This window comes from Sylvia atricapilla, chromosome 30 (genome assembly GCF_009819655.1).
Source record: "Sylvia atricapilla isolate bSylAtr1 chromosome 30, bSylAtr1.pri, whole genome shotgun sequence".
NCBI classification, from domain to species: Eukaryota; Metazoa; Chordata; class Aves; order Passeriformes; family Sylviidae; genus Sylvia; species Sylvia atricapilla.
Window position 1 is genome coordinate 972,224 of NC_089169.1, and position 24,582 is coordinate 996,805.

The following is a 24,582-nucleotide window of genomic DNA, read 5'->3' on the forward strand; positions in this document are numbered from 1 at the left end:
GGACGACTATTCCATCCAGGTGGCCATCAATGACTACCTGGACATCTACTGCCCGCACTACGACGGGGCGGTGCCCGCCGGCCGGGCAGAGACCTTTACTCTCTTCATGGTGGACCGGGAGGGTTATCGCGGCTGCTACGAGACCCCCGGCGCCTTCAAGCGCTGGGAGTGCAACCGGCCCCGGGCGCCCTTCGGGCCTGTCCGCTTCTCCGAGAAGATTCAGCGTTTCACCCCCTTCTCGCTCGGCTTTGAGTTCCAGCCGGGGGAGACCTACTACTACATCTGTGAGTCCCCTCGGGATGCCATGGGGACTGCACTGGGGTCACCGCACGTTGGGGCATTCGGGGCAAGCCCTGGGGTCAGAACGTGTCAGGGTCTTGCATGAAGCTCCCCAAGGTTGGGGATGTCACCAGGGTCCCCATGGAACCACGTTTAGGGCGTATGGGGGCTCAGAGTACATCCAGGATGTCACTGAGGTTAAGGGGAACATGGAGGTTCTGGGTGATGTCAGGGCTGAGGTGAAGAGGGCTCTGGATGTCCCAAGGGTGGGGTCACTAGGGAATAGGGATGCAGAGGGTGTCTGGATGCCCTGGGTTGGGGGATTCATGGGAGTGTGGGGTGCGGAGGGATTCTGGATGCCCCTGGAGGGCGGCACAAGTGGGTCGGGGTTAACGGGGTTTCTGGATGCCTGTGGAGGGGGGCACAGGGGGATCAGGGTGCATGGGTGGGGTCTGGATGCCTTGGGGTGGGGGGCGTGTGGGGAGGTGGGGTGCACGTTGTGTCTGGATGCCCCGGGGGGCGGACACGAGGGGTCGGGGTGCCCCCGGTTCGGGGTGCAGGGTGGGCTCCGGCTGCTCGGGGGTGGGGGCGCCGTCCCCGCGTTCCGCCGGGAGGGGGCGCCCCCGGCCCGCGCGCAGCCGCCGTCGGGGGGTCCCGGGGGGGCCGCGCCGGACGGTCCCCGCTGACCCCCCCCTGCCCAGCCGTCCCCAGCCCCGAGAGCGCCGGGCGATGCCTGAAGCTGCGCGTCACCGTCTGCTGCCGAGGCACCAGTGAGTCGGGCTGGGGGGGGGGGGGGGGGGGGCTGTGCCCCAAAACTCGGGGGCTGCCCCGCTCCCGGGGCAGACCAGTCCCCGCTGGGGGGTACCGGAGCCTCGGGGGCAACTCCACGTAACCCAGGGGAGCCGATCCCTGACTACGGCGGGGTTTTTTTTCAGCGCCAGAGCCGGTGACGGAGGTGCCAAATTCGCAGCCCCGAGGGCGTGGGGGCCCCGAGGGTGAGTACGGGCGAGGGGCTGGGAGGCTGCAGACCGGCTCGCCCTGACCGCTGCTTCTGCCCCGGCAGATGTGGTGCCTGCCCGGGGTACCGCGGTGCCGTCACAGCCCTGCTACCCGTGCCTGGCGCTCCTGCTCCTGGCCCTGCTCCGGATCTGACCCCGGCGCTGCCCGTGGCGGGGGGATGGGCTCTTCTGCCCCAACGCCGTCTCCAGACTCTTCCTCACAGCCAACACCCCCAAGCCCGTGGGGCAGCCCCAGGCCATGACCCGCCTGCTGGACCTCCGCAAAACCGAGCTGGGGCCGGGAGCTCCAGGCTGGAAGGTGAGGGGCAGCGGGGGCTCTGGGGCAGTGGGTGAGTGGGTGCTTGCTGCCCTGAAGCATCCCTGGATGGTGTTCTCTCCCTCTCAGGGCCATCACTTGCCACTGGCATCGCCGCACATCAGGATTGCCACGAGTCAGCGTCACCGTGCGCTGGGATTGCCACACCCTGGCACTATCCCACCGCCCACCTGCCCTCCTGCTGGGGTCCCCTCCGCGAACGCCTGCTCCACCCCACGGCCATCACCTCATCTCGTGCCTTTCCCCACGGACCCCCACCCCTGGGGCCCAGGGACCCCCAACCCCCGAGCGGGGCAGCTGCTCCGATGGCGGCATCCGCCGCTGCCGTGTCCTCCTCCGGTGAGGACAAACTGATCTGTCTTCTGGGAAGACGCCTTCCTCCGTGCCCTCGGTTTGGTTTTAACCCCTGGTAGTGACTGAGCAATACAGTATTTGCAAGATCGCTGTGGCCCGGGTGTGCGGCCCCCCGCCGTCCCCCTGCCCGTGCCCCCCATCCCTGCACCGGTGCCGGGGTGGCTCCTCCAGGGGGGTCCCTGCCCCTCACTCCCTGCACAGCCTCTATGGCCAAGGGTTGAATTGCAGCAGTTTGATATGGAGTCCTCAGCTCCTGTCACCAGAGAGCTTTAATTACAGACGAGCTGCTGGTAATTAACACCTGGCGCTGGGATGAGCACTGGGACAGGGGGTGAGGGGGCAGTGGCCTTGGGGATCACTCACCCAAAGCCCCCAGCCAGATACCCTGGTCCCTCTTGTCACCTTTGGGTGTGGTTGAGGTGTCCACAAAGCAGCCACTCTTTGTCCATCTCTCCATCTGCTACGCAGCCCGTAAGATGCACCCCTGAAGTGGGGGGTTGTGGGGACCTGCAGGGTTTCCCCCTTCCCAAGTGGGCACCCAGGCTGCTGTGGGGACCGATCCCATGGGCACAACTGGCTCCCTGTCAGAGTCATGGCTCTGGTGCAGCCGCATGTCCCAGGCTTGCCAACTGCCAGGACAGTTCCCTGACACTCTTTGTCCCCCGTCCCATGAGTGCAGCCCCCAGCTTGCCCTCCTCTGGGGCTCAAGAGGGGCCCAACTCCCCCTGGGGCTGCCCGCAGCAGGGCCCCCCAGCCCCTCGCCGCGCAGGCGTTGCCGGCCGCCTGCCGCAGTGGTGCCGGGCACGTCAGACAGGTTTTATGGCTTCTGGGAGAAAGAAGCTGCTTGGCAAGAGGCTGAGCGAAAGCATCGACCGTGCCGCTCCCCTCCCCCCACTCCACTGCCTGCCCTTCCCCCACTGCACCCTGCACCCCATTCTGCACCCCGCCCTGCACCCCAGCCCTGCAGGGAGGGGAGCCCCATCCCCACGGGGGGCTCAGAGGCTGCCTAGTGTAGAGGGGGGCATGTCCTGTGGGACAATTCCCCCAGGAGGGGGCGAGACCATGTGGGGGACATCGTACCCAAAGGACCGCTGTGGATGCTGGGTGGGGCATCCCCCAAAGTACCCACCTGTGGGGATGCTGAGGGGCCTGTAGGACCAGTGTGTGGGGTGTCAGGGGTGATGATGACTTGTGGGGCTCTCATGCCGGGATGATGTGGGGCTGTACCCTGTGGGATCCCCATGCAGGGATTCCAGGGGACAACCACGCCCCTGTGGGATCGCCATGCGGGGACGCTGAGGGGCTGTGCTCTTTAGAGTCCCCGTGCAGCGGTTCTGGGGTGCTGTGCCCGGTGGGATCCCCACGTGGGGATGCTGGGTGGGGGCATCCCCCAAAGGACCCCCATACAAAGATGCTGGGGGGACAACTGTGCCCTGCTGGACCCCTGTGCAGGGATGTCGGTGGGCTGTGCTTTGCGGGAACCCATGCAGGGATTCCGGGGGGCTGCCTATTGCACTGCCCCTTCCTCAGACCCTCAGGGATTCCTAGATGAGGCCAAGGGGTCCCTGTGCGACCTCTGGGGTGGGTGCTAGGGTCTGGGCACAGCAGGGCCCTGTCCTTGAGCCGGCGTTGTTTGGTATGCAGGAGCTGCCACCAGCTTCAAATCCCATCGACTTCCAATGAGCAATGCCATCAATAACGGCTAATTGATGGCGCGGCCGCTCCAAATCAGATTCCCCGTCCCCTGAATCCAATTGATGGCTCCGCACCCCACAGCCGCCGCGGCAGAAATTGAATCTATTCAAGGAATGGGCTCCATTAGCCCATTCCTTCTGTCTCGCCATCCCCCTGCCTTGGGGCCGCCCCTAAACCCCCCCACCCCGTGCCACCCACACCAGCTGGGACGCTGGGGTGCCATGGGGAGGAGTGTGGGGTGAGGATGTCAGATGCCCCAGGTGGGTGGGAGTTAAACCTTCAGAAACCGGGAAGGAAAAATTTATCACCTGGAATAGCAAGTGATGGGAAATGGTAATAGGCAGCACTGAGATGGAGAGCAGGATAAAGAACCATGTCGTGTCAGGGGTTGGGAGCCGCAGCAGGCAATGAGGGGGGAGCACAGCATGGCCGTGCCCACCCCATTCCCTGGCTCATTGTCAGGACGGGGACCGTGGATGCAGCGTGGCACCGGGATGAGCCTGCTGGGCACGGTCCCTTTAGCTCTGTGGTGTACCCAGCAGTTTCCACTCCTGCCACCACATCCCTCACCTGGCTATGCCACCAGAGTCCCCCCACCCAATCCTGCCGTGACAGGGGCTTCAGTGTGCCTCAAACACCTCTCATCACCCCAGCGTGAGGGTAAGGTCAGGCACAGCAGCCGTCCCGGGGTAGCCCCAGGACACACAGGGAACATGGGGCACGGTGCCCCACCCCGGGGGCTGAAAGGGAGAAACACGGTCCCCCGGGGCAGTGGGGCCAATCCCTGCCTGTTCCCCATGGGCGAAGGGCAACGGCGGCAGCGCCCACCCGAGAGCTGTCGAGAGCATCCCGGAGATGGGAAATGGCTCCGTGTCACCATGGAAACGGGGCCACTGGCTCGACATGCCGAGGGGACACGTGTGCTGAGGGGACACGCACGCTGAGCCCTGAGGAGCAGGGCACTGGGAATGCCAGACACTGGGCACGATGGACTGGACACCAGGCACTGGCCACAGGCTCGCCAGGACTCTGAAGCCAAACCACAGAGCCCATCACCCGCCTCGGACCAGCTCCCTCATTACCCGGTAGTCACGGGCACTCTGAGGGATGCCACCCCTTCAGGATGCCACCCCGGCGTGATGCCACCGTGGCCGGGCAGCTCCACACCACCACACCAGTGGCTGAGCACAGGGCAGGGGGGCCAGAGCGGCTGTTCCCCGAGCAGCCGCCTGATGATGTGCATCGTCAAGGTTATAATTTAGCAAAACACTCAGCGGGGGTTTGGAGGGAGCTGGCCCGCGCCGGTTAATTAACCGGAGCTGCACGCACCGAGCCCGCTCCTGCCATAGCAATGAGGGTGCGGGCACCAGGCTGGTGCAGCACAGGCGTGCAGGGGCTGTTGCATCCCACCTGCATCCCGGGGGGCTGGGCCAGCAGCTGGCCAGTCCCAGCTGCCAGGTGGGAACAGCAGGCACCGATGTCCATGTCCACTCCAGGGCCCAGGGTGGCAGTCAGTGTAGCACGGAAGGTCACTGGGGTGTGAGACAGCCTGGCACTGGTGGGCGTGCACACGCAGAGGTGTAGGCACAGATGCTGCCTGTGCCATCACCATTCTGGGCCAGGGTGGCTGTTTGTCCGTGCCTGTGTCTATCTGTCCTGTCATGCCTGTGCCCTTGCACGTGCTGGGCACCCCCAGTGTGATGTCATCCTGCTGGACAATAATCCTGCTGTGCCAGAACAGGAAAGGTCAGGAGCTGCCCTTGCCACGAGCACTGCTTGGACCTGCTGCAGACTGAGGGCCAGCGTGGTCCCTGTGCTGGGACAATTTCTGAATCCCTGCGGAGAATGATTACAACTTCAATGGGTGGGTGCAAATGACACAGCTCACCACCCCAGCACAGTGTCCCTGTCTCCAGGGCAGCCAGACAGTGAGGGCAGAGGCTGGGCTAGGTGTCCCCCAGGGCAGCACCTCCCAAAGGTGCCTGAGTGGATGCTGGGTGCTATGTGCCAGGGTGTCACACCACCTGCACTGTCCGGCCTCTCTGGGCACGCATCCACTGGGAGGTTGCTGTGGGGATGGCAGAGATGGAGCCCTGGAGTGTCTTGGGCTCTGCTCCCCACATCCACCGATCTGCCTGGTGCTCCTTTGATCCTCAGGCTGCTAACAAGCTTCCTTGGCAAAGACCTTGTTAGCCCAGGCAGAGCCTGGTGCTGCCTGACCAGTGTCTGGTTCCACTGGGCACAGAGCTCTGCCACAGGCAGCTCCTCGGGTCCCTGCGGTCCCAGTCCGAGGACAGGATGGGCCAGCCCCAGCAGCTGGCAGGAGGACTGGCTGGTGTGGCCAGCCTGTGGCCAGAGGCAGTGCAGCAGGTGGATAGACGCTCTGAATTATTGAGCACAGGAGCACAAAGTGGCTGCGACAGCAACACCCAGCATGGGGGGCATGGGCCATGCTCACACCCAGGCAGGGAACCCCACCTAGCCCAGACGGAGCAACTGGACACTGCTAGGCTGCAGGGACACTGTACCCACCCAAGGTCCTCTGCCAGCCGCTCAGGTGGTGGGTGCCAGCAGCACAGGGCACCCCACACCTCTTGGTGCTCCCCTGGCTCTCCCCGGTGGTGCCACCAGCGCTTCCTGCTCCATCCCCTGTGCAGCATCCAGCTCCCAGCATCACAGCGTCACCTGGGCAGCAGCACAGGCCCGGGCTGACTGCAGCCAGTGGAGGGAACCCCCATTTTTGCTGTGCCCCCAGCCCCTCTCACGAGCCATTTTGAAGCGATGCATTATTGAAGCCTCCCCGTGCCATCGCTCACGGCCAGCGTGACGGCAGGCGCCACATCAGCCCTGATGAATATTTCAGGCCCTGAAATCTCCTGCGCCTGCACGCTTAGCCCCGGTCCCCCCCCTGCCAGCCCAGCTTATTGGCTCCTTTGTTTCCCTGTGCTTCTGCTCAGCACCAAGGGCACAGCACGGCAGGAGGGCTGTGTCCCCTTGCCCTTCTCTCTGGGGACGGTCACCCATGGCCACGGCCCCTGCCTGGAACGGGATGGGGACGGGCTGTTCCTGAAGGGCGGGTGGGCAATGCTGGTGCCCCATCACCGAGGCAGAGCCGGAGCATCCCCACAGCTGGGGGTTCCTAGGATGGCTTCTGTGTTTTCTAAGACAAGCTGTGCCCATCCCCAGCCCTCATTTGGGCCTGAGGGACTGCAGGTCCCCTGGCACCATCACCTGCAGGGTCAGAGCAGAAGAATGGGGACAATGTGGATCTGTCCCCAGCACCCCCAGCCTGGCACCTCCCAGTTCGCTGCCACCTCTGCCAGTGCTGCCAGGTGCTGACTGTGGCATGATCTATGTGTGGTGGGAGCAGGATATCAATGCTACTTGTCACTCCTTCATCAGACTAATGTCACTTAGACACCACCAGACACTTCACAGGGGACACCAAGGTGGCACGGCCAGGATGAGCATGTTCCAGGGCCAGTGGGGACCCAAGTGCTGGGGCTGGCAGCCACAAACCCAACTCTGTGTCCTTGTCGCTTCCCCAGGGAGCTGTGGCTGCAGTGGAGCCGTGTGCCAGCCCCCACCGTGCCCACCCTACCCAAACCTCCCACCCGACATGGCCCTCACACCCTCCAGCACATCCACGCCGTGGTCATGTCACAGCAGCAGGGGCTGGCAGCAAGGTGCGGAGCTGCCACCGGCGGATGATATTGGAGTGATCTTGAGGCCAGGAGGGAGGTTTGCCATGCTGGGGGAGAGGAGAGGAGCCGGCTGAGTCACCCGGTGCCGGCTGCTGACTCAGGCGCTTCCTGCCAGGTAACCTCCGCCGCCGGCGTGTGGGCTGCTGGGACAAGGGATGTGGCACAAGGGACAGACGGGCCCGCGGCACTGCCTGGCACTCCAGGCCAGCACCCAGGGTGGGCTAAAGCGGGAGTGTGCGTGGCTGTGCTGCACCGTGTGGCGACCCCTTTCTACCTGGGATCACCCGCATGCTCCAACACCATTGAGGCCGTGGCTGCTGGCCATGGGAGCCATGAGGAGCTGGTGGCTCGCACCTCCCACCCGGCACCTCTGGGTGCCCACACACGCAGGGCGGGTGACATTTGGCACAGCAGAGCCGGCTGGAGCCAGGGTTCCGGCAAGCAGGCGTCTGGCGCCCAGGGCAGGAACCCTGCAGCTTCCTCCCGCCGGGCAGCGGGAGCAGCCCCAGCGCCGGGGTGGGCGGGCAGTGGGGCTGGGAACCACGCACGGCTTCATCCAGCGGCTCCACGAGGAAGCTGATTTCCTCTGACGGGCCTGGCGCTGCCGCCTGGCACCGCTGCTCCCTCACTGGTGGCCGGTGCTGCGGTGGCAACTAAATCTCCTCCGTAAGAGCACAAAACTCAGCTCCACGTAAAATTAACTCGGGTCGCTGAGGTGCTAATTAACAAATCGCTCCCATGTCCCTCTGCGCTGTGGGGTGTCTGGACCCCTTGGTAAGAGGCTGTGTGGCCCTGTGGCTCACCGAGGAGTTGGCCGGGTGGTTGGTGACACGGCTGTGTCCACGCTGCCAGCACGCCCAAGCCCTGCCCTGGGATGTCCCCCAGGATTCCTCCAGAGCTGGCTCTTCCCCCCTCTCCCTGGGAAAGGGGAAGGCTCAGACCCTGTGCCCTCCCCGAGGCGATGCCCGCGCAGTGCTCATCAAGGCGCTGGCGCAGCGCAGCCATCCGTGAGGCTTCATTCAAATTTAACGACTGACACGGGATATAAAAGGGAAGGAGCAGGGAGGAGCAGGGCTGGGAGGCGGTGGGCACACGAGGTGTGTGTGAGTGCCAGCCTGGCAGGACAAGCACCGTGCCCAAACACCGGCGTGGGGCTGTGGAGGGCTGCCCCAAACGCTGCCAGGAGAAGCTGGCAGGAGGCAGGACAGTCCATCTCCACAGCGCCGTGCCAGCGCTGCCAGCTAGCTACCTGCTCCCCGACCCAGGCCATCCGCCCTGCGTGCCTTTGGCATGTTCTGGCCGTGTCTGGCTGGACACGTGCCGGCACCTGGCTCCCGCGGGCGGGTCGGGAGCCCTGAGCTCAGCGCGTTGGGGCCTGGTAGGTGTGGCTGGTGAATATTTCATGCCCGCGTTCACCGAGCCCTTTCTTGGTTACACTCCTGCCTCCTCCCCGCACTCTCACCATGTTTATTTATTTAATGAATTATTTATCGGCTCCCCCTCTCGCTCGGCTGGGCGCTGCCCCCCCACTCCCCCAGCCCAGCTCCCAGCCCGGCGCGATGATTTATTGAATGCCGGCTCTGCTCTGCGGTTGCGACATTCTGTCACAGGAAGCCGCGGTTAAATATTAACCGAGGCGGGCGAAGCGGGTCCCCTGCCCAAGCCGGGCACGCTCTCCAGCCCCTCGGTGCTCATGGATGGCAGGTGGGAGGCTTTCCCCACCACTCTGACGCCAAAAGCTGCTGATGCTCAGTGTGACGAGCACAGGGTGGAGGAGACAGAGTGGCATGGGAAAAGTGGGGAACCAGCGCTGCTCCGTGCTCTGGCTCTCCTGGACAGCTCAGGGCCTCGTGTCCTCCCGAGAGCGGAGTCACCTGGGTGCGCCCCCCAGACGTCCCACCACAGACACCACATCCCGTTGTGGCAAAACCCAGCCGAGCCCCCTCTCGGTGCCCGTTCCGGGAGTAATTCCTGATGGGTGCTGACCCCTGCACGTGAGTGCACGCCATGGTGTCCCGGGGCCGTGTCCTGTCACCCGGGTGACTTCGTCCCCACCAGAGCCCTTGGTGCATCCCTCCGTGGCCCCGCACAGGGATGTGGTGGGGGAGACCCCCGTGGTGAGCACGGCGTTGTGCGGGTGCTGACGGCGGTGCGTGCGTTGCCATGAGCGGGGGGTTTCCATGTGGAGGTGGGTGTTGCCATGGGTTTGCCGAGCCAAGGCGTTTCCATGGTGGCAGCGCGGTGCTGTGGGTCCTCCCAGAGGTGTGCAGCATCCCAGGATGCCACCGCTGCCGCTGCTGCTGCACCCCAGCACCTGAGTGCCCCAGCCCCTGCTGCCCCCCCAGCGCTCCCCGCTCCCACCTCCAGGCAGCCAGAGCCCTTTTCCACGTGTTGTGTTTTCTTCACTTCACTTCTTCAGATGAATAATTAATAGAGGCTTTTTTGGTCCTCCGGGCCCTTCCACTGGCCCCCTCCCCCTTTCCCAGCAGGGCTCTGGCAGGGGCTTGGGCTCCCAGTGCCACCAGTATGGCTGGGGAGCGGGGGCTGGGGCAGAGCCCTGCCGTGGGCATCACAGCACTGGGTCTCCCACAGTGCTGAGTGGGATCAGGGGCGCTGCCCATCATCATCTTTGTCCCTTTCCATGCACTGGGGCAGCATCCACGTGGCCAAAGGGACCCTGAGAAGAAATGGGGTGGCTCTCCTCCCAAAACTCTGGGGAGCCAGGAGACCCCCCCCCAAGACTCAACACTGGGGCACCTACACTGTGGCCTGAGAGCCACCAGGCCCACTGAAGGCCTGGGGACATTTGGGACTGCACCTCCCTGGCCTCGCTCACCACACCAGCGAGATAGCTCCTGGCAGGAGCAGCTCAGGCTGGCTCAGCAAGCCCGGCCACGGTTTCGGGAGCCTCCTGGTTTCATTCACAAGCTCCTCAGGCTGCTAAAGCTCCATGTGATGCAGGGTGCTGGGGCAGAGGCCGCCGGGCCAGTGCCGGTGCTGTGCATGCGCTCGGCGTGGCCTGGGTGGGAGCTGGGGACCAGCTGCGTGTGCCCGGTGAGCTGTGTGTGCCCGTGCCGGTGTGAGCGTGCCCGTGTGTGCACACGTGTGCCAGGGTGCCCATCACCTGGCACTCGGCTCTGCCAGGCGGTGCTGCATGGCAGTTGCTAAGGGATCTGGCTGAGGACGGGCAGCAGGAGCTGTCACTCAGCTGAATCCCCACATGGGCGGCGGGGACCAGCACCCAGGGGAGCACCCACAGCGCCCGTGGCTCCCCCCAGGAACCTCCACCCCACAAACCCTTGGGGATGTGGGAAGAACAGGGGGCTGGCCGTGTGGGTGGGCGCTTGGCCAAGTGCTGGCTCCTGAGGGGGGCCGGAGCAGGCGGCAGAGCCTGGCGCTGTGTCTGTGTTCCTCGGTGGCCAGGCTGTCCTGGTGCACGGGCACACCCTCCCCCCCACTCCTGTGCCTTCAGGGCGGCCAAACCCCTCTGGGAATACGTATGACCTCCATGGCGCTGGCAGCAGCAGCATGAGGACCCTCCGGGGTCCTGAGCCCCCACCCACGGCTGGCTCAGCGACACAGAGCCACAGGGGCGCTGCCCCAAGGCCCAGAGCTCCCAGCCAGAGAAACCCCAATAGCAGAGGGCCCTGGCTCTGATGCCCCCACCTCTGGGTGTCCCGGGGAGATCCCAGTGGCACCCGATCCCGCTGGGACAGGCATGGGTACGCCTTCACGTGAGTCCAGCCACGGGGGCCGCCGTGAGAGCCCAGTGTCAGCAGGACCTTACACAGGTGCCCCCACCCCTGGGGGTCCTGGTGAGATTCCGGTGGCACCTGGTCCTCCTGGGACCCGCCCCTGGTGTCTCCACCCGCGGGGACCCTCAGCCCGAGCCTGGTGCCGGTGCCGAGCCGGTGTCGGGGCGGGCCCGGGGCGGCGACGGGAGCGCGCGCGGGGGCGCGGCGGCGGCGGGCGCGCGCGGGGCGGAGCTGGGCGCCGGGGCCGCGGGGCGCGGGCGGCTCGGGCTCGGTTCTCCCTCCATTCCCCGGGATCGCGGCGGGCTCGGGCGGCGGCAGGATGGCTGCTGGGCTCCTGCCCCTGCTCCCGCTGCTGCTGCTGCTACCGGGCCGGGGGCCGCCGGGGGCCCTGGGCAACCGGCACGCCGTGCACTGGAACAGCTCCAACCCGCAGTGAGTGCGGGCGGGGGCGCCGGGACCCGCACCGGGAGGCGAGGGGTGGGGGGGGGGCGGGATGTCCCCGGGGCCGCGCGGGGTTGGGGGTGCCCCCGGTAAGGACGCGGCGGCGACACGGCGGGGATGGCGCTGAAGGATGCGCTGGGGGCGGCGGGCAACACCGGGACTGCGGGACCCCCGGTGCCCGTCTCCTCGCGGCGCCCTCGTGCGGGCGGGGCTGCCGGGCCCCGGGTGCCGGTGCCCCCGGTGCCCCTCGCCCTGCCCGTGAAGGTGGGGATCGCTGCGACGGCAGGGGAGCAGCCGCCCGCCCGGTTCGTGTCCCCGTGGCCGCGCTGCCGGGCGGGGCTCGGCGGCTCCTGGTGCGGGCGCGACGGGGTCGTGGGCACCGGGGGAAGAGCCTCCCCGCCAGCGCTCAGCCCCCGGGGGCAGCGGGAAGAGTCTGGCTCCCGCAGACATCCATTTCCCGGTGCGCCGGAGCGGGCAGGGGTCCCGCTCCCCCCGCCAGTCGCGCCTCCCGCATGTCTGGGTGCGGGAGCGGCACCGGCGGCGCGGCGGAGGCGGGGGGGTCCGGCAGGTGCCTGTCGCCCCCCACCGCCTTTGACCGGCAGCAGTGGCACCCCCGGGGCGGCCGCGGTGGCTTCCGGGGCTGCGGGGACAGTGGGGGGTGAGAGCGGAGGATGGGAGCGGCCACCGAGAGCGGAGCAGTCGGGGGTCGGTGGCCTTGGACGCTCAGCCCCTCCCTCACACCCTGCGCCGGGGCTGCCTCTGCCCTCGCCGGCGCACCCACAACTGAGAGCGGATGTGCCATTGGGACGGTCTGGGCTGGGCGCTCCCGGGCAGGGAGTGCTGCGTGCCTCTGGTGCGTTCATGGACCCCTCCAAGGGGATCTGCGCCCGCTGCCATCGCCCACCTCGCCGTCCCTCGCTGGTGCGAGTGCCCAGGGGTGTGGTGGGGACATGCATCCAGCCAGAGCATCCTCTGGTGCCTGTCGGTGCGGGGGCTCTCCTGCACCCCCCACCCCCATCCTAGACCCCTTTGTGCAGGGTGGGAGCAGCCCCGGCAGCCCCCTCCCCTGCCATTGAGATTGTGTCGCCAGGCGGAAGCTCGGGCCCCATAAATCGTGCGTGTGTGCGACGTGCTGAGGCGCAGCACAATGGCGAGGTGCTGCGCTCACCCTGGCATGCTCGGCATCCCCCCGCACCCCCCTGCTCTGGCCGGACCCCCTTCACCGCCAGCCTCGTCCCCACGCTGTGACATTGCCACGACGTTGGCGGGTGGGACCACCTCCCCCTCATCTCTCGGTGGCTGAGGGTCCCCACCCCATCACGGCCGTGACCTGCCGCTGCCCTGGCACCTCTCGAGGGACAGGGCGGAGAGGGGCCCGGCAGTGTCCCGGCCGTGCCGAGGCGGGGGTGTCGCAGCCAGGTGCCCGCACCCCCTGCGCAGACGTGTCTGGCGCGGCCGCCAGCGTCCGGCTCAGGGCATGGGCGGCGCGGTGGGGGCGGCTGCGGCAGAGCCGTGTCCCAGGGACTCTGGAGCTGATATTTATTGTTAGGCAGTGCGGCAGCTCGGACACAATTATAGCCGCATGGCAAAGTGTCTGGATTAGATAAATTATGGGGGGAATTAGGCTCCCTGGGCCGCAGCCTGCAAATCCCAGCAACCCTGCTGCAAGTGGAGCCATAAACAAGCCCAGCGCGGCCCTGCGGGGCTCTCTGGGGAGGAGGGGGTTGCTGGCTGTGGCCACTCCTTGGAGGCTGCGCCAGGCACCCCACGCATTTATTGTGTCTCCTGCCACGCTACGCTGGGTACCCCCTGTTGCTGCCCTCAGCGAGACAACAGGACAAGGGGCAGCCCAAGGAGCAGCCCACAGAGCTCACTGTGGTCCTGATGGTGCCTTGGGAAGCAGGGAGTTGGTGGCATCTCAGCCCCTTGGCCACACAGGGAGTGGCTGGGGGCGCCAGGAGGCCGGGAAGGGTCACCAGGCAGGCAGAGCACCCCTCGTGCCATGGGTTTGGGGTGTGTTGGCAAAGGCCGGGGGAGGTGTGAAGGTGGGACCCTCAGATCCTGCCCCTGCTCGCCCTGGTTGTTGGTCCAGCTGTGCATTCCATCCGTCTGTCCCATAACCTCCGCTGGTGGCAGCCAGCAAGGCCTGGGGCTGTGGGATGACCCTTGACTCGTTCCTGCCCTCCACTCCCAGTCCTGCCAGAAATAGGCCTGGTGGCACGGGACAGTCATGTCCACCCAGCACCGGCTTTTGGGGGGGCCTGTGACCCTGAGGTGACCCCTTGAGCAGGGTCAGGGGTTCCTGGAGTGTCCTCACACAAGCTGGGGCCTGGCATGCTGGAGGCTATCTCCCTGCTGGGTGTCCCAGATGCCAAGATGGGGACAGCAATTTGTCCCCCGTTCATGGACATGGATGTGCCCAGTGCTCCCAACACTGCTGCACCCCAAGGAGCACCTCAGAGCAGGTTGGGGTGTACCACACTGCCACTGAGTCCAGTGTGGGGCCTGAGGATGCTTGTACTGAGGGCATTGGGTGCCAGGGAGGGGGCAGAGGGGGTGGTGCCGTGAAATGGGGGTACACAAGGTGACTGGCTGTGGTGTGGGGGTCAGAGCCCACCTGTGTGCAGAGAGGGCCTGGCACTTTGTGCAGGCACCCAGCTCCTGCAGCTTCCCCCAGCACTTGCACTGCCATCATGCTCACCTCTTCAAGGTGGCTTTTATCTGGCCGAGGCTGTGTCACAGGCAGCGAGGGCTGAAGTGGGCTCTGGAGAGGTTGGAGTGGGCTCTGGAGGGAGCTGGAGTGAGCTCTGGAGAGCCCCAGTGTGGAGCAGATTTGCTGGGTAGCATCTCACACAAGAGAGGAACCACATCCCTGCAAAGCAGGGCTGGAGGGGCCCAGGCTCCTCTGCAGCAGCCAGACCCCAACACAAGGGCTGTGTCTCTGGCCAGATCCCCCATCCCACCCTCTGGCATCCACAGGGCTGTGGATGGAGTCACCCACAGCAGGAGGGACCAGCGGGTCTGAGGGCATCCAGCAGGAGGTGCTGCGGGGAAGTTGTGCCCAAGCAGGGGCAGTTCTGTCCCCGCTTGTGGAGCCGAATATAGGGACAGTGCTGCCAACACCACCTTCGGCATCCCCAGGCTGGCTGGGGGGCTCAGCCTGCCCCCACCCCATGGCTCTGCCTTGCAGACTGGTCCCCAGGGCACCCAGAAACCCCAGCCACCTACCCATCTTCGGGTGCTTGCCGCAGCTCCGGCAGGAGCGGGTGCCCATGGGCAGAGCTCGCCGTGCCCCGTGAGTCACAGCGCTGGGCGGCACCGAGCCCCGGCAGCCCTGACGGTGTTCCCGTGGGAGAAGCGGCAGCGGTGTCGGGGTGCAACAGGGCCGAGGCCACCTGCTCCTGCCCAGGCTGGTAATTGAGTCACCGGTTGCAGATTGATGGTTTAATTAAAACCCAATTAAAAACCTCATTGATCTTGTTAGCGACACGGGAAGGTGCCGGCTTTAGCTGGGATTACAGGAATTGTATGGCCGTCAATAGTGACGGGGGTGTCGGGGGCACCTGTAGGGTGGTGCTGGAGTCCCGGGATGCTTGAGGAGGGCTGTACCCGTCATGCTGCTGCTGCCCGGTGACACCCCGGTCCCTCCACGTGGGGAACAACCCCTTCCTCCTTCCCCCCCCGCTCCCCGAGCTGCAATTCCCCACGCAGGGAGGTGGCCCCGGGGACACCGTGTGCCGGCGATGCCGTTAGCACCCGCGCCTTGCGGCTGCGCCAGGCGAGGCCGGGGGGGCTGTGCTGTGGCTCGGTGCCACCCGCGTGCGTGGGCTGCGTCGCAGGCGCTGTCTGCCGAGCCAGCGCGCGTGTGCGTGGCCGTCTGGGCGCCGTGACTGTGCAGCGCTGGCTGCGTGGGGAGGGCTGGCACGGGGGGGCCGCGCTGAGCCCCCCATCTCCCCCGCGGCGGAGCTGTGGGTGCAGGCGGACGGTCGGTCTGTCTGTCCCTCCGTCCGCTGGGGTGAACCGGCCACAGCGGTCGATGCACCTTTGCCTCTCGCTGTGGTGTGGGGTGATGGGAAGGGGACTTGTAAATCAATGGCACTTTTTTGTTCCCTGGGTGATGGATGGGCCCCGGATGTGCCAAAAGGATGAAGCTGCTGGAGCCAAACAAAGCGCGGCTGTGCTGGGGGCTGTCCAGTGCTGGGGGGCACCGTGCTGTCACCACATCGAGGACACTCGGCATTGTGCTGGTCCTCACCACTGGCACCACCGGCGTGGGATGCTGAGCCCAGCTCTGGCCCTGCCACCCTCCAGGCCTCTCTAACACCCTGGGAATGAGCGTCTGTAGTGTGGGGGTCTCGACAGGGGTCTGGTCCCTGCCGTGCCACTGCTGCCGGGGCGTGCTGCAGTGCACCAGGCGCTCCCCAGCAGTGTGGGAGCCAGCGTGCGGCACGCAGCCCGGATTTATGGCAGCAGATGGGAGCGGAGCGGCCGCCCAGCTCACCGGTGGCTGCGGCGTGCCAGGTAGCCAGGGTCCCGCCAGGGTCCCTCCTGTGCGGGGCCGGTGGGCACTGAGCCCGAGGCCGGTGCTGCCAGGGGACATCCATCTGCCCAGCATGACAGGCTGCTGGAAGGTACCACTGCCTCGCCAAGCCCTGCTCTACAAACGCAGTCGTGCAGAAGTGATGCTGCCCGTTCTCCTCCCGCACTTAACCCTTCGGGCACTGCCAGAGCCCACCATCCCCACCGGCCGTGCCATGGCTGCCAGAGTCTAGGATATCGAGGGTCCAGCCCAGCCCGGGTTGCTGGTGCTTCCCGATAGCTGTTGGCAGGGACCAGGAAGCCCATGCCTGCCCTGGGATGGGTGCTGGTGAGAAAGGAGGGAGAGTTCCTCTTTCAGAGTGTCTGTTCCTGCCCTTCCACCCCAAACCAAGGCCCACGGGCTCTCTGGATGGTGCTATTAGCAGATTTTGGAGCACTTGGGCCATTGCACTGAGGGAGCTGCCGGACTTGGGGGTATGTGGCTGCATGAAGTGCTGCTCTGCAATGACAGTGCAGGAGCCAAGAGTGGCAAGGACACAGTGTTGTGGCCAAAGCTGCTACCGGGATCGCCTGGATGTGCCTCTGGCTGTGGTGGCCCTGTGGCTCTCCCCATGTGGGGCCATTCCCCAGCCTCTCCCAGCTTATGTTGATGCCTGTGGGCTGCCGGTATGCTGTGGCAGCTGGCAATGCCCGTGGGATTCACTACCACGGGGCCCTTGCCACACCACCCAGGGCTTTTGTACCCTGCCATGGGTGCTGGTGTCCCCCAGCCCAGGGGAGATTTTGGTGCCTCGTTAGTGAAGCTGTTTATCAGCAGCCACCCTTCTTAATGAGCCGCAGCTTAACGAGCCCCAACGTGGAGTCCCAGGGGCCTGTGCCTCGGTGCTGGGTGCCACAAGGGAACGGGGGGTGACCGCTCCCTAGCACCCCATGACAGAGAGTCACTTGTGACGCTTCTTCCAGTCTCTGTGTCCTATGGCACAGCCCCAGCTGCTGGCGCCCGCCCCGATGCGGGGCAGCTGCTATTGGGGTACGCTGGCGTCCCAGCTCTGCGTCCCGCGTGGAGTTAATTGCGATTTTCTCCTTGGGGCCATTTCTTTAATAACAAGCCTTTTTTTTTTTTTCCCCCGCCCCCCTTCCCACCACATCAAAGGGGGAAGATGAAAGGTCCCGGCGCCCGCTCAGCAAGGGTGGCTGCCTCAGCACCTTCCCGGCGGAGCAGTTGCCGGCGGGTGCCGGGATGGGCTGCGGAATAGCGGCTGCGCAGCGAGGGAGGGGCCGCGTGGGGCTGCCTTCCCTGTCCCACGGGTGATGAGTTCCGCCGTCAGCCCCCCTCTGTTGCCCCCCCCAGTGCTGGAGGCGGCGCTTTATGGGCCCCCCTTTGCCTCTCGACACCGCGTCCCGCTGTGGTTGTGTCTCCGCCGCTCGGCTCCGGGTGCCGCGAGCGCTGGCGGAGTGCCGGGGCTCCTCAAACAGCGCCGGGGGCGATGGTGCAGGGTGGGGCGTCTGCACGCGCAGCCCTGCCCGCTGCCTGCCCAGCCCTGCCGGGGACACCCAGGGAACCGCTCGGCTCCAGGAGGGGTGGCGGAGCCCCCCAAGCCTAAGGGGACCCCGGAGTGCTGCTTTGGGGGCTCACGGTCCGGAGTTTGCCCTGAGAGGTGGGGAAAGGACCGTGATCCAGAGCGATGCGCCGTGAACTGGAGCTCCACAGGGGAGTTCGGCCGCGTGTGCCGGGATGCTGCGGTCCGTGTCGTGCGGGATGCGGGCCAGGGACCCCCGAGGCAGCGCTGAAGCGGGCGGCGGAGCGTGGTCCGGTTAGGGTCCGGTGCCGCCGCGGCGGCTCGGTGCCCAGCCAGAGCCGGGCGGTAATTAATTGGCAGGAGCAGCGGGTCAGCGCGGCGGCGAGGATTACCGCGGCCGGGATTTCCGTCGGGCGCGGATTAGGAGCCAGCGGAGCCTCTCCTGAGTGGATCTGAGGGGATTGCTGCTCCTAATCAATGTAAATGAGGCTCCCCCAGGGCCACCCTTTACGGCATTAACGAACTAACGGGATTAGCCAGAGCAGGGTGAGAAATCCTGGCTCCGAGCTGCGGCGCGTGCCAGGGCCGTGGTGGGCGGCAGCGGTGGGTCGGCTCCAGGCTGCTGGAAATAGAGAATGCCGGGGAATGCCAGGGAATGCCGGAGTCCCCTGCACACCCGCAGACTGTGTCCCTGGTGCCTGTGAGACCCTGATGCCCTTCTGGGTCTGTCTGTCCAGCATCTCCTCTTCGAGGCTGGCGGCACGTTCCCGGCAGATCCAGAAGCACCGTCTCGCATGCCCATCCTCTCGCCCATCCCACCTGTGCATGTGGCTTGACACCCGCCCTCAGCAGCATCTGTCCCCCCTGGTCCACCCGTGCCCTCCCGGATGGTGAATCTGCTCCGTGGGTACACGAGGCTCAGGGGTGCAGGGGTCCCACTGTGTCGGGGACTCGAGACAGAAGTTGAAAAGAGGGTATCGCTGTGTCCAGAGCTCCAGCCTTCGCTGCAACCTGCCCGTCGTTCAGCCTCTAGATTCCCTTGGAGGACGGGAACGCTGTTCGGAGAGGTGCAGGGCGTGCCCCTGACCTCCCATCCTTTCTTTGCCTTGCAGCCTGCGGCGGGAGGGCTACACAGTGCAGGTGAATGTCAACGACTACCTGGACATCTACTGCCCACACTACAACGCCTCGGTGCCCGAGCACCGGCTGGAGCAGTACGTGCTGTACATGGTGAACGCGGAGGGGTACCGCACCTGCAACACCAGCCAGGGCTTCAAGCGCTGGGAGTGCAACCGGCCCCACGCGCCCCACAGCCCCATCAAGTTCTCGGAGAAGTTCCAGCGCTACAGCGCCTTCTCACTGGGCTACGAGTTCCGCGCGGGGCAGGAGTACTACTACATCTGTACGTGGGGCGCCGGAGCGGGAATCCCACACAGTCCCCAAGCCCCAGATGGGTCCCCTCAGGTCCCACCCCAGATGGGCCCCTCTGTGTCCCCAGGGAGGAACCTCTTGGCTGGTTTCTCTGCACCCCCAAAATTGGGCAGCTGTTTCCCCCCCTAAGAATGGGCACCCGGAGCTCTGGGAGGGGTTGAAAGAGCAGAGGGGTGGGAGGGCTACAGGATAGGGATGTGGGGAACAACGGGAAGAAGGTTGGGGGTGGGGGTGCCAGTGCATGATGGGGGTGGGGGATGATGATGTAGGATGCAGGAGGCTGATGCAGGATCAAGGCTCAGGGGCTATTGCTGCAGGATTGCAGTGTTGGTGCCAGATCCTGGTGCCTGGCTGGGATGCTGGGGCTGATGGTTCAGAGCTGGGATGCTGGTACAGGGCATTGGTGCAGAATTTGGGGTGTTGCTGCATTCCCCTAGCCCAGAGCACACCCCTGAGCAGGACCAGACCCCCCCTCTGCCCTGACCCACCAAACCTCGAGGTGCTTGGTGTTGGGGTCACTGCCATGGAGCCCCACTCAGCACGCTCTTGCCTTGCAGCCACGCCGACACACAACCACCGCCGGGCCTGCCTGAAGATGAAGGTGTTTGTCTGCTGTGCCTCCAGTAAGTACCTCCGTGCCCATCCCGGGGGCTGGGGGCGAGCGGGGGCGGCAAGGCTGGCCGGTGGGTGCCCCATCCCTCCTGCGGAGGGGAGGCTGGGGGGGCTGTGGTGCAGGGCATCCAGGGAGCGTGACCCCTGTCCCCTCTCTCCCTCCACAGCGTCGCACTCCGGGGAGAAGCTGGCGCCCACCCTGCCCCAGTTCACCCTGCGGCCCGAGGTGAAGATCGAGGACCTGGGTGAGTCAGGCACAGCTCCCGGCCCCACAGCGCCGTATCCCCGCCCTCCGCCGCCGCCCCTGGGGCAGCCCCAGCTACGGGGTGGGGGTTCGGGGCCGCCCCGCTGTCCTCCTCACCCTCTCGCTCCTCCCCACAGAAAACTTCAACCCGGAGATGCCGAAGCTGGAGAAGAGCATCAGCGGCACCAGCCCCAAGCGGGAACACTTGCCCCTGGCCGTGGCCGCCGCACTCTTCCTCATGACGCTGTTGGCCTCGTAGCTCCCGAGTCCCGCGGGGGCCCGGCCAGCGCCCCTCTGCCGAGTGCGGCCCCCCGACCTGCTGCCCGTCGTGAGAGCCAGCGGGGAAGCACGGCGAGACCACCGCCCCTGCCCGGAGAGCCGCCTGCAGAGCTGCCCCGCGGGGCAGGGATCACGGCACGCACCGAGCCGGAGGGACTCGCCTCCCATCCCGCCAGTGAACGCGGCCACGGCCGCAGGGATGCTGCTGGGAGCGCTGCACCTCCCGCCGACAGCAGCCCGGGGCGCGGGGTCCTGCCCGCAGGTGCCCCGTGGCTGCCCCATGGCTCGGGGGCAGCGCCGAGCGGGGGAGCCCGATGAGAGCAGGGACCCCCGGGGCCGGGCAGTCTGTACATACCCATATAGATCTATACATACTGTACAGAGAGCGACTACAGAGATATATCTATACTGTACCATAGGCAGCGGCGCCAGCCCCGGGCTGGCTTGTACATAGTCGAACGTGTTGGATTTTCCTCGTCTTCCGTGAAGACCCGACCTATGCAAACGCACAGACACTTTTTGGGGAAAAACAAAACAAAACAAACAAAAAAAAACATTCTCGATCTTTTTTTCAAGTGCTTTGGCTGGTGATTTTCATATTCTGCTCTTAGTCTATTAAAAAAAAATAATAAAAGGATAAAAAAAAGGGATCCCTGTCACGGTGGCATGCAGCACTTCCAGCCCTCGGAGGGGCTCTGGCCCTCCCAGGGGTGCTCCGGCAGGGACAGGAATTCAGGAGAGGGCTGACCTCCACCGTGCCACCTGCCTTGCCAGGCACGACGGCTCCAGCCACGGGCTCGGTACAGCTGCCGGGGGATGCAGGGTGCTCCCTGCCACTGGCTCTGCTCCGCATTGACTCCCCAGCGCTGACAGGGAGCAGCTGGCAGGGAGCCAGCGCTTCCCACAGGAATGCAGCATGGACAGCAGGAGCGCTTGAAGGTAAGGGCAGTGCGGGGGGCTCTTGGCACGCAGCCATGGGGCTTTTGGGAGCAGTGGGAGCGGGAGAGCCGCCTTTGTCATCCTCACCAGCTGCCCAGAGTAAGCAGACATGGGGTGCTGGCAACCCCATGGGAACTCCAGCATCAACCCCTGGCGCGTCTGGCTTTGCCGGGCATGCCGGCTCCTGCCTGTTTTGGGGGGATCTGGCACACGCTGGCGGCTCCTGCAGGATGGGGGATGCAGTCATCTGCCCGCGGGTGCCTCCAACCAAGGAAATGTGGGGGCTGGGTTGTGCTTGGGCATGGGGTTGCACCTCAGGTTGGGTGTTCCTGGGGCACCCAGACCCCCACAAGCCGCACAGACAAAGGGGAGTAGCCATGGGCTCCTGACCCTGCACTCTGCGCAGCTGGGAGTGGGCCAGTACCCCCAAAGAGAGGACAGCCGCTCTCCCCACAGGGTAGCAAGGCATGAGGGGCTGCAGTCCCGCTCCCGGTGTGGATTCCTGGGGAAGGGGGTCCTCACAGCCCCAGAGAGCAGGGCAGCCGCTCCTCCCCCACCCAGCAGGCGCTGCTGGGCGGTGGCTCGGGGTGTCCCGCCGGCCCAGGCTTGTCCGGGTGCAGGAAGAGCGGACGAACCCGTCAGACAGGTCTTGGGAGCCCTCCCAGCAGACGCTGAGTTCCCCAGGTCCCCCCCACGCTCCAACAGGCCTGGGCCGACATGGGGCTGAGGACCCTGCCATGGACCCCCTCCCGGGGTCTTCAGTGCCGCTGGCGGCTGTCTGCTCACCCGGGACAGGGTGGGCATGGTGTTCTGGGGCAGAACCACCACCACTGCCTAGGGCCGTATCTGGCCAGCTGCTGGGTGCCAAGGCCTGGCCACAGCACCTGTCCCAATGTGGTGCCACGCTGGTGGCACGTGGCATAGTGAGCCCAACACAGCTTAGGTGGCCAGTGCCCCGGGGAGGTGCAAGAGCTGGAGTCATTGTCCTGGCACAGAGAGCTCTGCCTGCAGGTTCTCTCCTGCCACTTGCCTCGACCCTGGCACCGCTTCTTGTGCATGCGTGGCACCACTGGTGGCTTGGTGGGCACTGGCCACCTGGCTCTGGTCTGCTTCATGTCCTAGGGCTGAGCACAGCAGGACAGCCTAGACCCACCAGGGTTCTGGGGTTCTGGTAGAGGGGATTCCCAGGCCCAGCTGCCCCAAGTCAAGTGGAGGGCCCTTGTTGGTGCCCCAGTGTTGAGGTTTCTGTGCCCCTTGGGTACTTTGGGGTTTCACAGCCTTGGCAGCAGGTCCAGGCAGGGGATGTGTGCCAGGAGCAGCCATGTGGCACGCGGCTCTGCCTCACCTCAGGGCAGCTTCCCTGCCCAGTCAGGGCTCTCTGGCCGAAGGCATGACCTCCTGGCACAGCTGGACAGCCCTGGAGCTGTGGCTCTGCCCCCACCGGGCTGGCATCAGGCCATGCCTACCTGCCATGCCTACCTGCCAGGCTGCACGCAGCTGCCACTGCCGTCACCGTGGCCTTCGCTCCCAGCCACAAACTGGACGGCTCCTCTTCCTCCTCCAGCCTTGCACCGGTGACGTCAGCCCAGCCAGGGGCTGGGGCACTCCCCAGTGTCCCCAGCCAAGAAACTATAAACACCGTCACGAGTTCAGCGGCCTCTGGCCAGCCCCACCTGCCCCACACGGAGCACCAGCGATGTTTACGGCACGAAACAGCTTCACCTTTGTCCCGCCATCATGGGCACCAATCCCAGCTCATTGTCACCTGCTCCCAGGTGCCATGGCCATGACCATGTGCACCACGTGCGTGCCAGCACTGGCACCCGCCAGTGCCACTGCAGGTGGGCACCTACCCAGGGTGCTGCTCACCGTGTGCTCCACCATTGTGTCCCAGGGGAGATCATGGGGCACTTGTAGCCCCAGTTTGTCCCTCAGACTGTCCTCAGCAGGTGATACGGGCTTGTCTTTTCACTCCTGGTCCTCTACCAGTGCTCTGGGCCAGGCATGGTGGTGACACTGGGTGTCCATGTGGCCTCATTCCCAGCCCCTTTCCTGTGTCCTGGTGGCCCTGCTCCAGGGCTGGGGCCATGGCAGATGGGACAGGGGAGCCCCTTGGCCAACGGAGTTGGGTACCACATCCCACACCACAGGATGGATCCAGTGTGGTGCCCCAGGAGGCTCATGACACCCCTGGCAAGCTCAGCACAAAGCTCAAGCACCAGGGGACGGCCAGCCCTTCCCCCATCACTGCTCCCTGCCTTGGTTTCCCCAGGCACAGCCTGTCCCTGATGCGGAGGGGGCAGTACCAGGGCGACGCTAGGACCATGGGATTGGTTCCCACCACCCTCTGGCTGCACCCATCCCCGTGGCCTGCACGTGCCATGCTCCAGTTCTGGGATCCCAGGGGTGTTCCCAGGAGGTGCTCCCCTGTACAAGCCACGGCAACGCCGGCACCTCGGGAACAGAGGCCTCACACTGTCATTATGGATGATGTCAGGCCTGGCCACAACCAGGGAGGATGAGAGAAAAGCAGCCGGTCCCCCTCCCTGGGAGCGAGGGTGTGGGGAGAGAGGCTGCGATGCACGGGCTGCAGGTGGGGTGTGGGTGGGATGTGGGGTACCCAGCCCCACAGCCTGGGCCCATAGGATGCCTTGGCAGTGGGAGCCACAGCCGCTCTCAGGTTGCGGTGCTGTCGCCTGCCGGAGCCCCCGCCGCGTGCCAGGGGAGAGCTCCGCGCCCGCTGCGGCACAGGGCATGCAACATTACCCACAATCAATGGATCATTATGGAATAAACAAGAGGAAAGTTGTTTTGCAAATGCGGCTGAGTTATCGCTTCACAACACGCGGCGAAGCGTCGCACGCCGTCCGGGACACGGATGGATCCATGTCAGAGCAAATGGGAGCCGACAGCGAGGCACCGTGCTCCCGCCAGGCAGTGGCAGCGTGCCCACTGTGCCCACCCCGGCTCTGCACCTACAGCCCCTTGTCCTGCACCTACAGCTCCACATCCTGCACCCAGAGCCCCCCATCCTGCACCTACAGCCCCCCATCCTGCACCTACAGCCCCCATCCTGCACCCATGGCTCCCCATCCTGCACCCATAACTCTCCCTCCTGCACCCATAGCCCCACATCTTGCACCTATAGCCCCCAAGTGTGCACCCACAGCACCTCATCCTGCACCCACAGCTCCCCATCCTGCACCTACAGCTCTCCCTCCTGCACCCATAGCCTCCTACCCTGCACCCACAGCTCCCATTCTTCACCCTCAGTCAGATCTCCCAGTAAAGAGGGTTCATTCCTCTCTTGGCCTCCGAGGTCCCTCTGTGGGGATCAGCCCGGGCTGTACTCCAGTGAAGGTGACCCCAGGTGGGCCCATGGGTGGTGGGGGCTGCCGGCCAGGACCTGCCCCCCACGCCGTGCCGGTGCGTGTGTGAGTCCCTACCTCGTGTGG

The 24,582-nt window shown here is 65.7% G+C and overlaps 2 protein-coding genes across 3 annotated transcripts; both read left to right on the forward strand.

Moving 5' to 3' along the window:
* LOC136373081 (ephrin-A4-like) lies at positions 1–2,054 on the forward strand. Its single transcript, XM_066338027.1, has 5 exons — positions 1–284; positions 981–1,049; positions 1,215–1,274; positions 1,343–1,596; positions 1,684–2,054. Exons 1-4 carry the CDS (start codon positions 107–109, stop codon positions 1,429–1,431), a joined length of 396 nt encoding a protein of 131 aa, XP_066194124.1. The 5' UTR covers positions 1–106; the 3' UTR covers positions 1,432–1,596; positions 1,684–2,054.
* A 9,331-nt stretch (positions 2,055–11,385) lies between these two features.
* On the forward strand, positions 11,386–20,763 carry EFNA3 (ephrin A3). 2 transcript variants are annotated; one of them, XM_066338026.1, is made up of 5 exons: positions 11,427–11,554; positions 18,735–19,024; positions 19,611–19,676; positions 19,833–19,910; positions 20,047–20,763. In XM_066338026.1, exons 1-5 carry the CDS (start codon positions 11,442–11,444, stop codon positions 20,166–20,168), a joined length of 669 nt encoding a protein of 222 aa, XP_066194123.1. In that variant the 5' UTR covers positions 11,427–11,441; the 3' UTR covers positions 20,169–20,763. The 2 variants fall into 2 exon arrangements, with proteins under 2 accessions (XP_066194122.1, XP_066194123.1); XM_066338025.1 differs by lacking the exon at positions 19,833–19,910 and having other exon boundaries at positions 11,386–11,554.
* The last annotated feature ends 3,819 nt before the right edge of the window (positions 20,764–24,582 follow it).

Coding starts and splice junctions, on each gene's coding strand:
- LOC136373081 (XM_066338027.1), top strand. CDS start 107: ATGGTGGACCGGGAGGGTTATCGCGGCTGCTACGAGACCCCCGGCGCC. Junction 285..980: donor GGAGACCTACTACTACATCT/GTGAGTCCCCTC, acceptor CCCCCTGCCCAG/CCGTCCCCAGCCCCGAGAGC. Junction 1,050..1,214: donor CGTCTGCTGCCGAGGCACCA/GTGAGTCGGGCT, acceptor GTTTTTTTTCAG/CGCCAGAGCCGGTGACGGAG.
- EFNA3 (XM_066338026.1), top strand. CDS start 11,442: ATGGCTGCTGGGCTCCTGCCCCTGCTCCCGCTGCTGCTGCTGCTACCG. Junction 11,555..18,734: donor TGGAACAGCTCCAACCCGCA/GTGAGTGCGGGC, acceptor TTTGCCTTGCAG/CCTGCGGCGGGAGGGCTACA. Junction 19,911..20,046: donor GGTGAAGATCGAGGACCTGG/GTGAGTCAGGCA, acceptor TCCTCCCCACAG/AAAACTTCAACCCGGAGATG.